Source organism: Tupaia chinensis, unplaced genomic scaffold, assembly GCF_000334495.1.
Source record: "Tupaia chinensis unplaced genomic scaffold, TupChi_1.0 Scaffold144168_1, whole genome shotgun sequence".
Lineage (NCBI taxonomy): Eukaryota > Metazoa > Chordata > Mammalia > Scandentia > Tupaiidae > Tupaia > Tupaia belangeri.
The window spans coordinates 268,095-278,906 of NW_006204024.1; the positions used below are offsets into that span (position 1 = coordinate 268,095).

At 58.4% G+C, this 10,812-nt stretch overlaps 1 protein-coding gene across 1 annotated transcript in view; it reads right to left on the reverse strand.

The window, feature by feature from the left end:
* The window catches only part of HMCN2 (hemicentin 2), a 170,726-nt gene that overhangs the window by 53,219 nt on the left and 106,695 nt on the right, over positions 1 to 10,812 (reverse strand). The window contains 10 exon segments of the mRNA XM_014583202.2: positions 1,169 to 1,387; positions 2,490 to 2,640; positions 3,205 to 3,347; positions 3,809 to 3,922; positions 4,056 to 4,229; positions 5,471 to 5,662; positions 6,935 to 7,021; positions 7,466 to 7,579; positions 8,771 to 8,938; positions 9,917 to 10,229. Coding sequence (XP_014438688.1) covers positions 1,169 to 1,387; positions 2,490 to 2,640; positions 3,205 to 3,347; positions 3,809 to 3,922; positions 4,056 to 4,229; positions 5,471 to 5,662; positions 6,935 to 7,021; positions 7,466 to 7,579; positions 8,771 to 8,938; positions 9,917 to 10,229 — 1,675 coding nt within the window.

A 10,812-nucleotide genomic window follows, 5' to 3' on the forward strand; every position in this document is an offset into this window, starting at 1 on the left:
CCCCCAGGAGGGGCGGGAGGTGGCTCCAATAGCGGCTGGGTAGAGCCACTGAGCTCAAGACTCCAGGCCGAGGCCGCCAGCACAGGTGGGGGTGGCTTAACCAGGATCAGAGCCGGGCTCCCCGTGCAGAGCCCGGGGAGTGGCCAGGACTCAGGAAGCGGTGGCATGGTCAGGGCCGGTAGGCGTTTCAGGTTAATCTATGGTCAGGGTTAGAACTCGGGCCAGCTTGTGATTACAACCACTGTGTGCCCAGGACTGGGGGTCAGTGGCCAGGGTCAGAGGTCAGGGTGGGGCTGGAGGTCAATGCTAAGACAGGGATGGGGAGGACAATGACTGTGGGCGTCACTGAGACTCTCCAAGGGTCAGGCGAGCCAGCCAGGGAAGCCAGGCTCTTCGAAGCCTCTTCCTGGAAGCTCTTCATTTATGATCCCGCACAAGAAAGTATTCTAAAATAAAAGTCTTAAAAAATTAAAAACCTGGGCCAGAAGATGGCATAGTGGTTGAGGCGCTAGACTCCTACGTGGCTGACCACAGTTTGAGTCCTAGACCTGGCAGCTTAAAAATCACATCCGGCACCTGTGTGTGAGTGCCCAGAATCCGAAGTGGAAAATGTGGGAGAAAGGACTTTGGCATGACCATCCCCCCGGGGGGTGATTTCTCGCTGTCTCTCTGTCACTCCAGCAAGTACATGTGCCCCATAGCAAAATAAATAAATAAATAAAAATTAGAAACCTTAGCCAATATTTAAAATGGTAAAGAGAAGATCTGGCCACACGAGCCAAGGGCTCTGACCACAGTGTGGCCTTCAAAGCCCAGCGAGGGCATCTTCCATGGGCTTTGTCAAGCATAGTGCCGGCTCCTGGTGGCAGTCCAGGCCGTGACAGATCCTGGAGTCCATGGGTGGTTTGGCCCAGGGTTGGACTCTCAGTTCTAGAACTAGAGGCGGGTGGGGGGTAAAACGTAACGCTCTGCAGGGCCGACCCTAGGGGAGGTTCTGGGTTCGTGTTCAGAGACCTCCTGAGTGCTGGGCCCGTGTGTGCCCACCACGCAGGCTGGCTGAGGCTGGAGGTGGGTCGCAGCCGGGACCCCGCGGGGCGTGTAGTCTCTCCGTCTCTGTGGCACCGCGGGCAGCCCACGCGGTATGGTCTGTCTGCACAGCCTGGCTTACCTTGCAGCACGGACACGCCATCCGTAGCCGTGAGGGGCTGATCTTCCCTGTACCAGGTGAAGTTGGGGGGTGGGACGGCGTTGGTGTCGCAGTACAGATAGGCCGGGTTGTTCTCCACGATCTCCCGGTATTCTGTCACCTCCCCTTGGGCCTCCTCCTCCCGGGACAGGATCTCAAAGGCTGCACTGGTATCACCCATTTTCTGGAACAGGGGGGGCACTGGGAAGGGGAGACAGAGCTGCTGGGAGGTAGGGGAGGGGCAGGGGATGCTCCTCTGCTCAGACGGGGTCCAGGCCAGCCCCTCCCTGACTGGGCGCTGAGGTCCACGCTCGCGTCATTCTCTCGGGTCAAAGCTGTTCTTAAATCCACTCGTGCCCTCAGCCCATGTTCACTGAGCAACTGCTGTGCTGCACACTGAGATCGGGTTCGTGCCCCGTGGAGCTCGTGCCTGACAGCTGAGGCTCCATCCAGACCCTCAGCTGCAGCCAGAGCCCAGAGGCACAAAATCACAGGCTTTCGGAACTGGAAGGAGGCCTGCAGGGCCCCTCCTCCGGTCACCTGCATTTTGCAAGAGGTGCAGCTGGGGTTGGGGAAGCAGTGACTTCTCCAGTCCCTTAGCTAGGAGGGCCAGGGAAGGGGTCTGACAGAGATGAGGAAGGGGAGAGCAGCCTGGGGCAGGTCTTCCTCCCGCTAGCTCGCCCCAGAAGCCCCTGGCAGTGAACCTGGCTCTGAGCCCTCACCTGTCTCTCAGCCTGGCTGCCAGCACCCGTCTCCCTGTCTCTCTGTCTCTCAGCCTTCCAGCCTCCCTGCTTCTCAATCTCCTGGCCTCCTAGCCTCCCTGTTTCTCTGCCTCCTTTTCTCCTTCCCTCCCTCTCCCTTTCTTCACTGTCTTAGACCGGGGGAATGTCAGCCATCGCAGGCTGGCAGCCCTATGTGCCCACAGCCACCGGCCATGCAGGACCTGCCACGGCAGTCACCACGCACAGCCTCTCTACTCACTCTGCACCCGATTACTTTGAAGCAAACCCCCATTTCCTAATAAGAGAGGGGTACCCCACAGAGGGGTGAAGTGCATGGTGTTTTGGCTTAACCAAACCCAATCTCGGGCCTGCCATTTGTCTCTGATTGGAGCAGAGGCCCTCCTTGCAGGGAGCCGCGTCCCTGGCAGTGGGGATAGAGCAGCAAGCTCCTGCCAGGCCGTCCTGCCAAGTCAAGGGAAATGTCAGGCGAGGCTCAAGGCAGCACCAACCAGCTGGGCGTGCTAAGGCTGGCCCACCCCTGCTGGCCCGCGGCCAACAGCCCCCCAGCCCGCGCAACACACCCTGAATGAGCACGTTGAAGTCCTGGTCGTCCTCGCCAGCCACGTTGGTGGCCACACACAGGTACCGCCCTGAATCCGAGACCTGCGTGGGCCGGATCTGGAGCAAGCGCCCTTCACCCAGGACCTGGAGCCGTGGGGAGGGGGCCACAGGCTGCGGGAGGGAAGAGAGCGACCGAGATCAGAAAGGAGGGCCAGAGACACCAGGGCAGTGTACTGGGTTTCTTCTTTCCTTTCAGTTTTTTGCTATAGAGTATATGCGCCCACCAAAGAGAGACAGAGACACAGAGAGAGAAAGGGAAAGTGAGAAGTCACCCTCCAGGGGGAATGGCCATGCCACATTCCCTTCTCTTTACCCCTTAGGGTTTGGGTCATGCATGTGCATGTGCTCAGCGTGTTTTTCAAGGCACCGAGTCTGGGACTCGAACTGCACATTTGGCCATGTGGGAATCCAGTGCCTTAACCACCATGCCACCCTGTGTACTCACCTTTTAATACACTTTCTAACCATACAATATGAAGCGACAGGGACACCCTGACAACTTTGTGAAACCAAGTCTACACGGCATGATGGGAGAAGATGGAAGCTGAGAGACCTGCTCCCTCCAGACAGCAATCTCTCATTTAAAACTGGGGGCTGGGCTGCCTGTCTGGGAGGGTCCAGGCAGAACCAGCGGGGCCGAGGCGGGAGCTGAGGCCGCCACGGGCTGGCGCTCACCTGTCCATCCTTGTACCAGCTGATGGTGGGCGGAGGCACGGCCCAGCACTCACACTCCAGCGTCAGGGTGCTGTTGACCTTGGTCTTCACCTCCCTCACGCCAGCCTCCCCCGAGGGGTCGTCTTTGGAGATGGAAGGGGGGACTGGAAGACACAGGGGCCTGAGGAGCAGGCTGGGGATGCTGAGGCCCTGAATTCACACTGGTCCTGGGCAGTCCCAGAAACGGAAGGCTGGCTCCAAGAGTGGGGAACAGGCACCCCAGAAACCAGCCTGCCCTGGGTCGTTCACGTAGAGGGAGAGCATTTATCTGTGATGGCTCTAGGACAGGGTAAGTCTGAGGCAGGGAGAATCCCAGGGTGCCTTTTTGGGGATCCCAGGTCTCGGCTTGAGGAGCCTCCATTGCAGTCACAGCAGAGGAAGCCATGGCCGGGCCTGGGAGCGAGCCCTGTGCTCCAGACGTCCTCGGCTCTGAACAGGGCGTGACAGCCCACCGAGGGGGCAGCCACATGAGGGTGCCCTGGGTGCCTTGGGGCACACGGAGTTCCCAGGCAGCCGTCCACCCAGCACTAGTGCCCGGCAGCTGCCCTGGAGGCCCCCGACTCACTGAGGACTTCCACGTGGTAGTTCTTCACGGCCTCCCCCAGCTCGTTGGTGACCACGCAGGTGTATTGGCCGGCGTCTTCCTTCTGGGCATTCAGGATCTGCAGCCCGTGGGTACCTGCTTGGGGACCACGGCCAGGGTCACCAGGCAGCCATAGCCCGGGCCAAGAACGAGCTTGGGCCCCCTTCTCTGAGCCAGCCTGAGGGCGTGTCGCCCGGCCACTCGCCCTCCCTCTCACAGAGGCCAGCACCTGGGAGCAGCTGGATGTTCCCGGAGGTCTCGAAAGGGGCCCCGTCCTTCATCCAGGTGATGTTGGGGGCAGGGAAGGCCAGTGCCTCACAAATCAGAGAAGTGGGGTTGTTGATCGTCACCGTCACTTCCTCATCGGCACTGTCCTCGGTCACTCCCAGGATGGTGGGAACCACTGTGGGGGGCAGGGAAGCATTCATGAACACAGACCCCAACCCTGGTGCTCATGGGAAGCTGAGGCTCAAAGGCCGCATGCGTGGTGTGGTCAGATTTGCCCCGGAGCCTGGCTCTCGGCCACTCAACAATATTACAGGGGAAAGCCTCGTAGCTCCACCTTCGTTTCCCCAATAACTTCGCAACACCCAGCTTCTCTGCTAATGTAACCAGAGTGTTCAATGTGCACGTGTCCAGTTTCTCCCCTCCCTGAGCTGGGAGAGGGCTGGACCTTTGCCACTGCTGAGTAGAATGGTTCTACTGTCTTTGGTCTTTTGTCCTCTTCAGAAAAAAGAGGGAAAGTGAGAAATCATCCCCTGGGGGGGATGGCCATGCTGCAATCCCTTCTCCATTCTCCCCTTGGGATTTTGCGTGCATGCACGCACACATGCATCTGGCGTTTTTTTCAAGTCGCCAGGTCCAGGACTCGAACCATAGTTGGCCATGTGGGATCCAGCTTCCTTAATTTCCACACCACCTGCTGACCCCTAAAACGTCTTCTTTCAACCCTGTAGGGAACTCTCCTTTTTCACCACCAGCGTGTTTTTGTTTTTAGAGAGGTTTTTGCTATAGGGCATGTGCACTCACCAGAGATAGACAGACAGACAGAAAGTGAGAAGTCACCCCCCAGGGCGGATGGCCATGCCACAGTCCTTTCTCCTCCACTCTCCTCTCACGATCTTGGGCACACATGCACATGTGCCTGGTGTGAGTTTTAAGTGGCCAGGTCCAGGACTCGAACTGCGGTGGACTGTGCGTGAGTCTAATGACGTCACCATTACAGCATCTGCTGGTCCTCTCCACCAGCATTTTTAGAAGGAGGTTTTGTTAAACGTCTCTGTGCCCTGCACGTGGTAGGTTCTGTTTCCCTAGCCTGGGGACAGCTCAGAAGGGCACTCCCCTCAGGAGATGGATGTCCTGGCACGAGCCAGGTCACCTCTCACCCTCAGAGCTTCAGCTGTGACATGGGACAAGCACATGTCCTGCTCCTAGAGTCACTGTGAAGACTCAACCCATCAGGCCTGCTCAGATGCCTGGCCTGTGAGAAATGTGCCATTGATACAGCTGCTGTTACCGTTTAGTTATTGTCTGCCTGCTTAGAGAAGTGGAAGAAAAACAGCAGTGTATTGTGGAAAACTGCCCAGGAGCTGGTCCCGGTGGTTCTGGGATGCACCGGGGGGCTGGGAGATGCCAGGACCCTACCCAGGACACTGAGCTGGAAGTGCTTGGTCCTCTCTCCACCAGCGTTGGCTGCGATGCAGGAGTAGTGGCCGGCACTGGACAGGTTTGCCTGGAGGACCCACAAGAGCGCTCCATCTGGGGAGACGTGGTAGGCATCCCCAACAGTCAGAAGCCGGCCGTCTTTGAACCATGTAACCTTGGGCTGTGGGTGGCCTGCGGGCAGAGGAGCAAATTAGATAGCTTGGCAGTCTTTGACCCAGTCAGCCCAGGGGTCAGAGACTGCTCCTGGTCGGGGCAGGAGACTAGCTCCAGAGGCCCAAGAAGTCCAGTATAAAACAGAAGCAGCCACCAGCCCTGGCCTGGACCCTTCCCTCTGTGATTTGGAGACCTTCACTGAGGAATGGACAGAGATTGCCCAGTAGAGATAGGCAAGACAGACAGGAAATTCCTTCTATTTTCCCACCTATCCATCTGCCATCCATCCATCCATCCATCCATCCATCCAACCAGTCATTCATCCATTCATCCACCATCCATCCATCCCACCATCCACCATCAACCCATCATCCATACATCCAAACAACCATCTATCCATCCACCATCTATCATCCAACCAACCATCCACCCATCCATCTGTCCATCCACCATCTATCCTTCTATCCAACCAACCATCCATCTACCATCTAACTAACCATTCATCCAACCAACCATCCATCTCACTATCCATCCATCCAACCAACCATTCATCCATCCATCCATCCATCATCCATCCATTCCAGCATCCACCATCCATCTATCCAACCAACCATCTATCCATCCACCATCCATCCATTCATCTATCCATCCACCTATCCATTCATCCAACCAACCATCCATCCATCCACCATACATTCACCATCCACCATCCAGCCAATAATCCATCCATCCACCATCCATCCATCCAACTAACCATCCACCTATCTGACCTCCCACCTACCTATCATCCAACCATTTCTCCCTCCCTCCTCTCCTCCCACCTCCCTCATTTTTCTATCAGCCACCCATCCTTCAGTCCTCAAGCATACTAATGGGAGCCTATTCTGCCAGGCACTAGGGAAACCTAGTGACAAGTAGCCCTCACATCCTCAGGGACCTTGGATGTCACAGGCCACTATTGTGCAGTGTGGTGAGTGCTGAACCAGGGAAGCACTGGGACCTACAGGGCTTAGGAGAGGCAGTTCCTGGCCTGAGGGGCCAGACAAGGACTCACTATGGAAGATCTTAGAAGCCAAGCTCTGCCATCAGGTGAGGAGTGGGGAGGTGTCTGGGACAGAGGAACAGTAAGTGCAAAGATAAGCAGGGAGATGGGGTGAGTCTACAGGTAGAGCTCCTCAGCGGGGAGCAGCAGGGTTGGGGCAGGGGGAGATCCTGCGGCCCCTCCTTCCCAAAGCTTCCCTCCTGCCCCTCCCACCCCTCCCATCCCTCCCCGCCTGGCGTGGCCCTCACCTGTGGCGTTGCATACTAGCTGGGCGGTCTGCCCCTCGGGAACCTTGAGCACCTCCTCCAGGTCCTCGTTCTCAATACTGGGAGGACCTGGCAGAGGTAGGAGAGAGACCACTACAGACAGGGCTGCCCACTCCAGCTGCGTGGCCTAGAGTAGGATGGAGGCTCGCTTTCCCCATTCCCCAGGGTCCGCTTTCACAGAGCAGTGAGTTTAGTTTGCATATGCTGCTGGCTGAGGGTGATGCTACTCCCCCAGGGAGAAGGCCCTGATCAGAGGTAGCAGTTTTAGTGGTGCTGAAAATAACTGCCGCCTTTCCCTTTGGGTTAGTTCCTGCTGTTTCTGGAACGTTCCATGGTAGCCTCAGAGCTGAGGTTTCTGATAAAGCAAAGATGACAGGTCTGGCCTCTCCCTCCTTCCCTGTACTGGGGCCCCTGCTATGGCATGAGAAGTGAGGCCTGGGCCCTGCCCCACTGGAGCCCCAGGCAGGAGGGAAAGGAGTCCCAGGGCTCCCACGAGATGGGGCCGCTATGTACCTAGGACTTCCACGCTGAAGTTCCTCCGTGCTTCCCCAGCTGCATTGCTGGCCAGGCACGAGTAGAGGCCTCTGTCTTGCGCCCGTGCCTGAGTCACCTTCAGCATCCAGCCACCTGTGGAGGGAGGGTGTGGGCTCTGACCATGGCTCTGAGCAGCCACTGCCCCCAGCCGGCCACCCATCAGGCATCCTCTTGGAGGGTATGTGTCCCCTCCCACAGTATCCATTCCTCAGACGGGGAAACTGCGGCCCGGGAGGGTGAACAGAGTTACCTGGACATTAGACATGGAAAAATAAACTTCCGGACACTGTCATAGCAAGGAGGACCCAATACCCTGGCCACTCTGACTCTGGGCTAGCTGGGGCCGAAGGGACAGCGGTGGGCTACAGAGTCCCAGCCTGGGTCAGATCCCCATTCTATTCTGACAGGCACAGAAAAACGCCTTTTTCTCCCAAGGACCTCTCTGAGTGAGCTGGCTCCTCTTAGAGGAACCCCGGGGTCTCCTGAGACCAGTATGGAGAGGTCAGATACACAGAACACATGTCATCACTCTTGTTCCTGCACTCAGAGCAGACATCACTAATCAATGGCCGCTCTCCTTTCTGCTGGGCCCAAACACAGTCTCTGAATTCATATCTGCACAATGTATCAGCAACCATATCAAGTGGTCAGAGTGAGGCAAAGGAAATGTACATGCCCTCCCCCCATAGGCCGTGTGGGTCACTGCGTGAGGTCTGCAAGATTGGGAGACACTGTCTCTTGGGCCTTGGTTTCCTTGTTGTGCACCAGTGAGAACCATCACAAACCAATTTTGTGACTAGAATGAATATTTAGAGGAGAAATTACTTAGATTATTCATTTTTCCTGGAGCACCTCATCTGATCGGTGTTTGGGATGCACTCTTTTTTTTTTTTAAGAGAGGTTTTTTGTTATAGGATGCATGCACTTGCCAGAGAGACAGAAAGCGAGAAATCACCCCCTGGGGAATGGCCACGATGCAATCCTTTTTCCTCCATTCTCCTCTCGAGATTTTGGGTACACATGCACATGTGCCTGGCATGAGTTTGAAGCTGCTGGATCCAGGACTTGAACCATAGTTGACTATGTGGGAGTCCAGCAACGTAACCATTATACCATCTGCTGGCCCCAGGGATGCATTCTTTGGAGACCAGTGGCCAGAACGTTTGCCCCAACCTAGCTCCTCTCACAGGAACCCCAGCTCTGTGCCAGAGGTCATCAGTGTGTAATGGGCAGAGGCGGAGGGTCAGACCTGAGTCCCGGCTACGACTCTGGCTGGCATCTTACCTGCCAAGAGGTAGGTGTCCTCCCCGGGGCTGATGGGCTCTTCCCCTCGGAACCAGCGGACCGTGGGGGGTGGGACCCCCGTGGCCTCACAAAGCAGCGTCAAGGGGCTGTGCAAGGTGGTGGTGATGTTGGTGGGCGGGTCTGAGTCTCCAGTGAGCTCTGGGGGCACTGGATGCAGGGAAGACGCCGTTTGCTCCACCCAACTGCTGCCTCCAGAGGATGCCCTGCCCCCACTGGGAGTCTGAGGTGCAGCCAGGATGAGCTCAGAGCTGCTCCCACGGGGCTGCGACACCCAGAAGGGGAGTGGGGTGGCCACAGGAGTTAGGCAGACGCCCTGGGCCTCAGTTTCCCACCCTTTCAGAGTTATTTGAGGAGGAGTCATAAGAACATGTGCGAAGCGTTTAGGCCAGTGCCTGGTGCAGGGCGAGTGCTGAACTGGAGACTGGACTTAGAGCAAGGGGAGCCCGCCGCCCCGAAAGCGGCATACAGAACCAAGGGGCATCTGTGGTGTGTAAGAGGCCACGCTCTGCCCGCAGGGCTAGGCGAAGCCTGGGGTTCCAGGGATACTGGGGCATCATGAGGGGGCTCCTCCTCACACCCATCCTTGCCTGGCACTCTCCCTCTTGCCTCTGCCCCCTGCCCCGCCCTGAACCACTCCAGCACGGCAGGAGCTCAGTGAGTGACTGGAACCCCCAGGCTGCCCCAGCCACACCGAGTGGGCCACTACTCCTCCAGGCCCCCGCAGAGTCTGTTCCCTCTGCCTGGCACACTCCTCCCTGCACCCCAGCAGTTGCCTGACTCCCACTCCGCTGAGAGATCACCTCCTCCAGCAGGCTGCCCTGCCTTCCCTCTCGGGACAGTGTTCCTGGTCATGCCTCAGGGCCCCCCTCAGGATCCTTCCCCTTACATCCGGGCCTGGGGAGCGAGACTGTGGTTTCCCCGGGGCCCAGAACAGTGTGAGTGCTGGAGGGAGGGCAGCAGGGGTGAGAGTGGGGCTCCCTGAGCCAATCTGGATTTGAGCAGCTGCTGGGGCTGCCCCAAGAGCAGCACCAGAGACCTGACCCCAGAAGCAGAAGGACAGGAGGCTGTGCAGTGCCCTGCCCCATCTGGCCCCGCCCCGCCCCCTCTTGCCGCTGCAGGCCTCACCCAGCAGAGAGAGCGAGAACCTCCTCTCCGCCCGGCCAGCCGCGTTCTCGGCCACGCAGCCATAGCGCCCAGCATGGGCAAGCTGGGCCAGCTCCACGTGCAGCTGCTGACCCTGCTTCTGCAGCCGCAGGCCTGGCTCGGCCCCCAGGGGCTGGCCGTCGCGCTCCCATGTCACTGCTGGTGGGGGCTTCCCGGTCACCTTGCACTCCAGAGTAGCCTCCCCATCCTGGACCACTGAGACCAGCGTGTGGGGCTCCAGGGGGCCAGTGATCTGGGGGGGAACTGGGGCAGGAGGAAAGCACGTCACGTGGAGCTGCCAGAGGCCCTGGCCACGAGGACGCACCCGCGTTCCCCTTCCACCTGCTGGCTGTGTGACCTCACCTCTCTGGGCCTCCTTTGTCCTTCTGTATGACAGGGTCCTAACAGGACCGCACTGCCACACCCTGCACCCCAGGATCCCAGGGGGAATTGCCATCTGGGGAGCAAGCTCACGGCACAGCCCTCCCCTGGAAACAGACGCTTCCGGGACCTTAAACAGGCACAGGGACTGGTGGGGAGAAGGCCATGGCTGGGCGAAGATACTGAGCCGTGCCTTTCTCAGTTCCTCACGGCAGGACAAGTGTGCGGACAGGTCTCCCACGTACGAGCTCTCACACAGCCGCGCGGGTTCCCAGGTCTTCGACCGTCTCAAGATGTGCATTTCCCTCTGGCCATTGCGGGGGCTCGCTGCCCCCTCCTGTGCTCAGGGGCCGTTAAAATGGTGCCATTTGCGAGGACGTGGCCGTGTTCCTGTGGCCGTGTTCCTGTCGCCGTGCCTGCCTTTGCTCTCACTCTGGTCTGGGGTCTAACCCCCACCACCCGCCCGGTGCCCTTCCAGCCCCTGCACGCACCGGGCG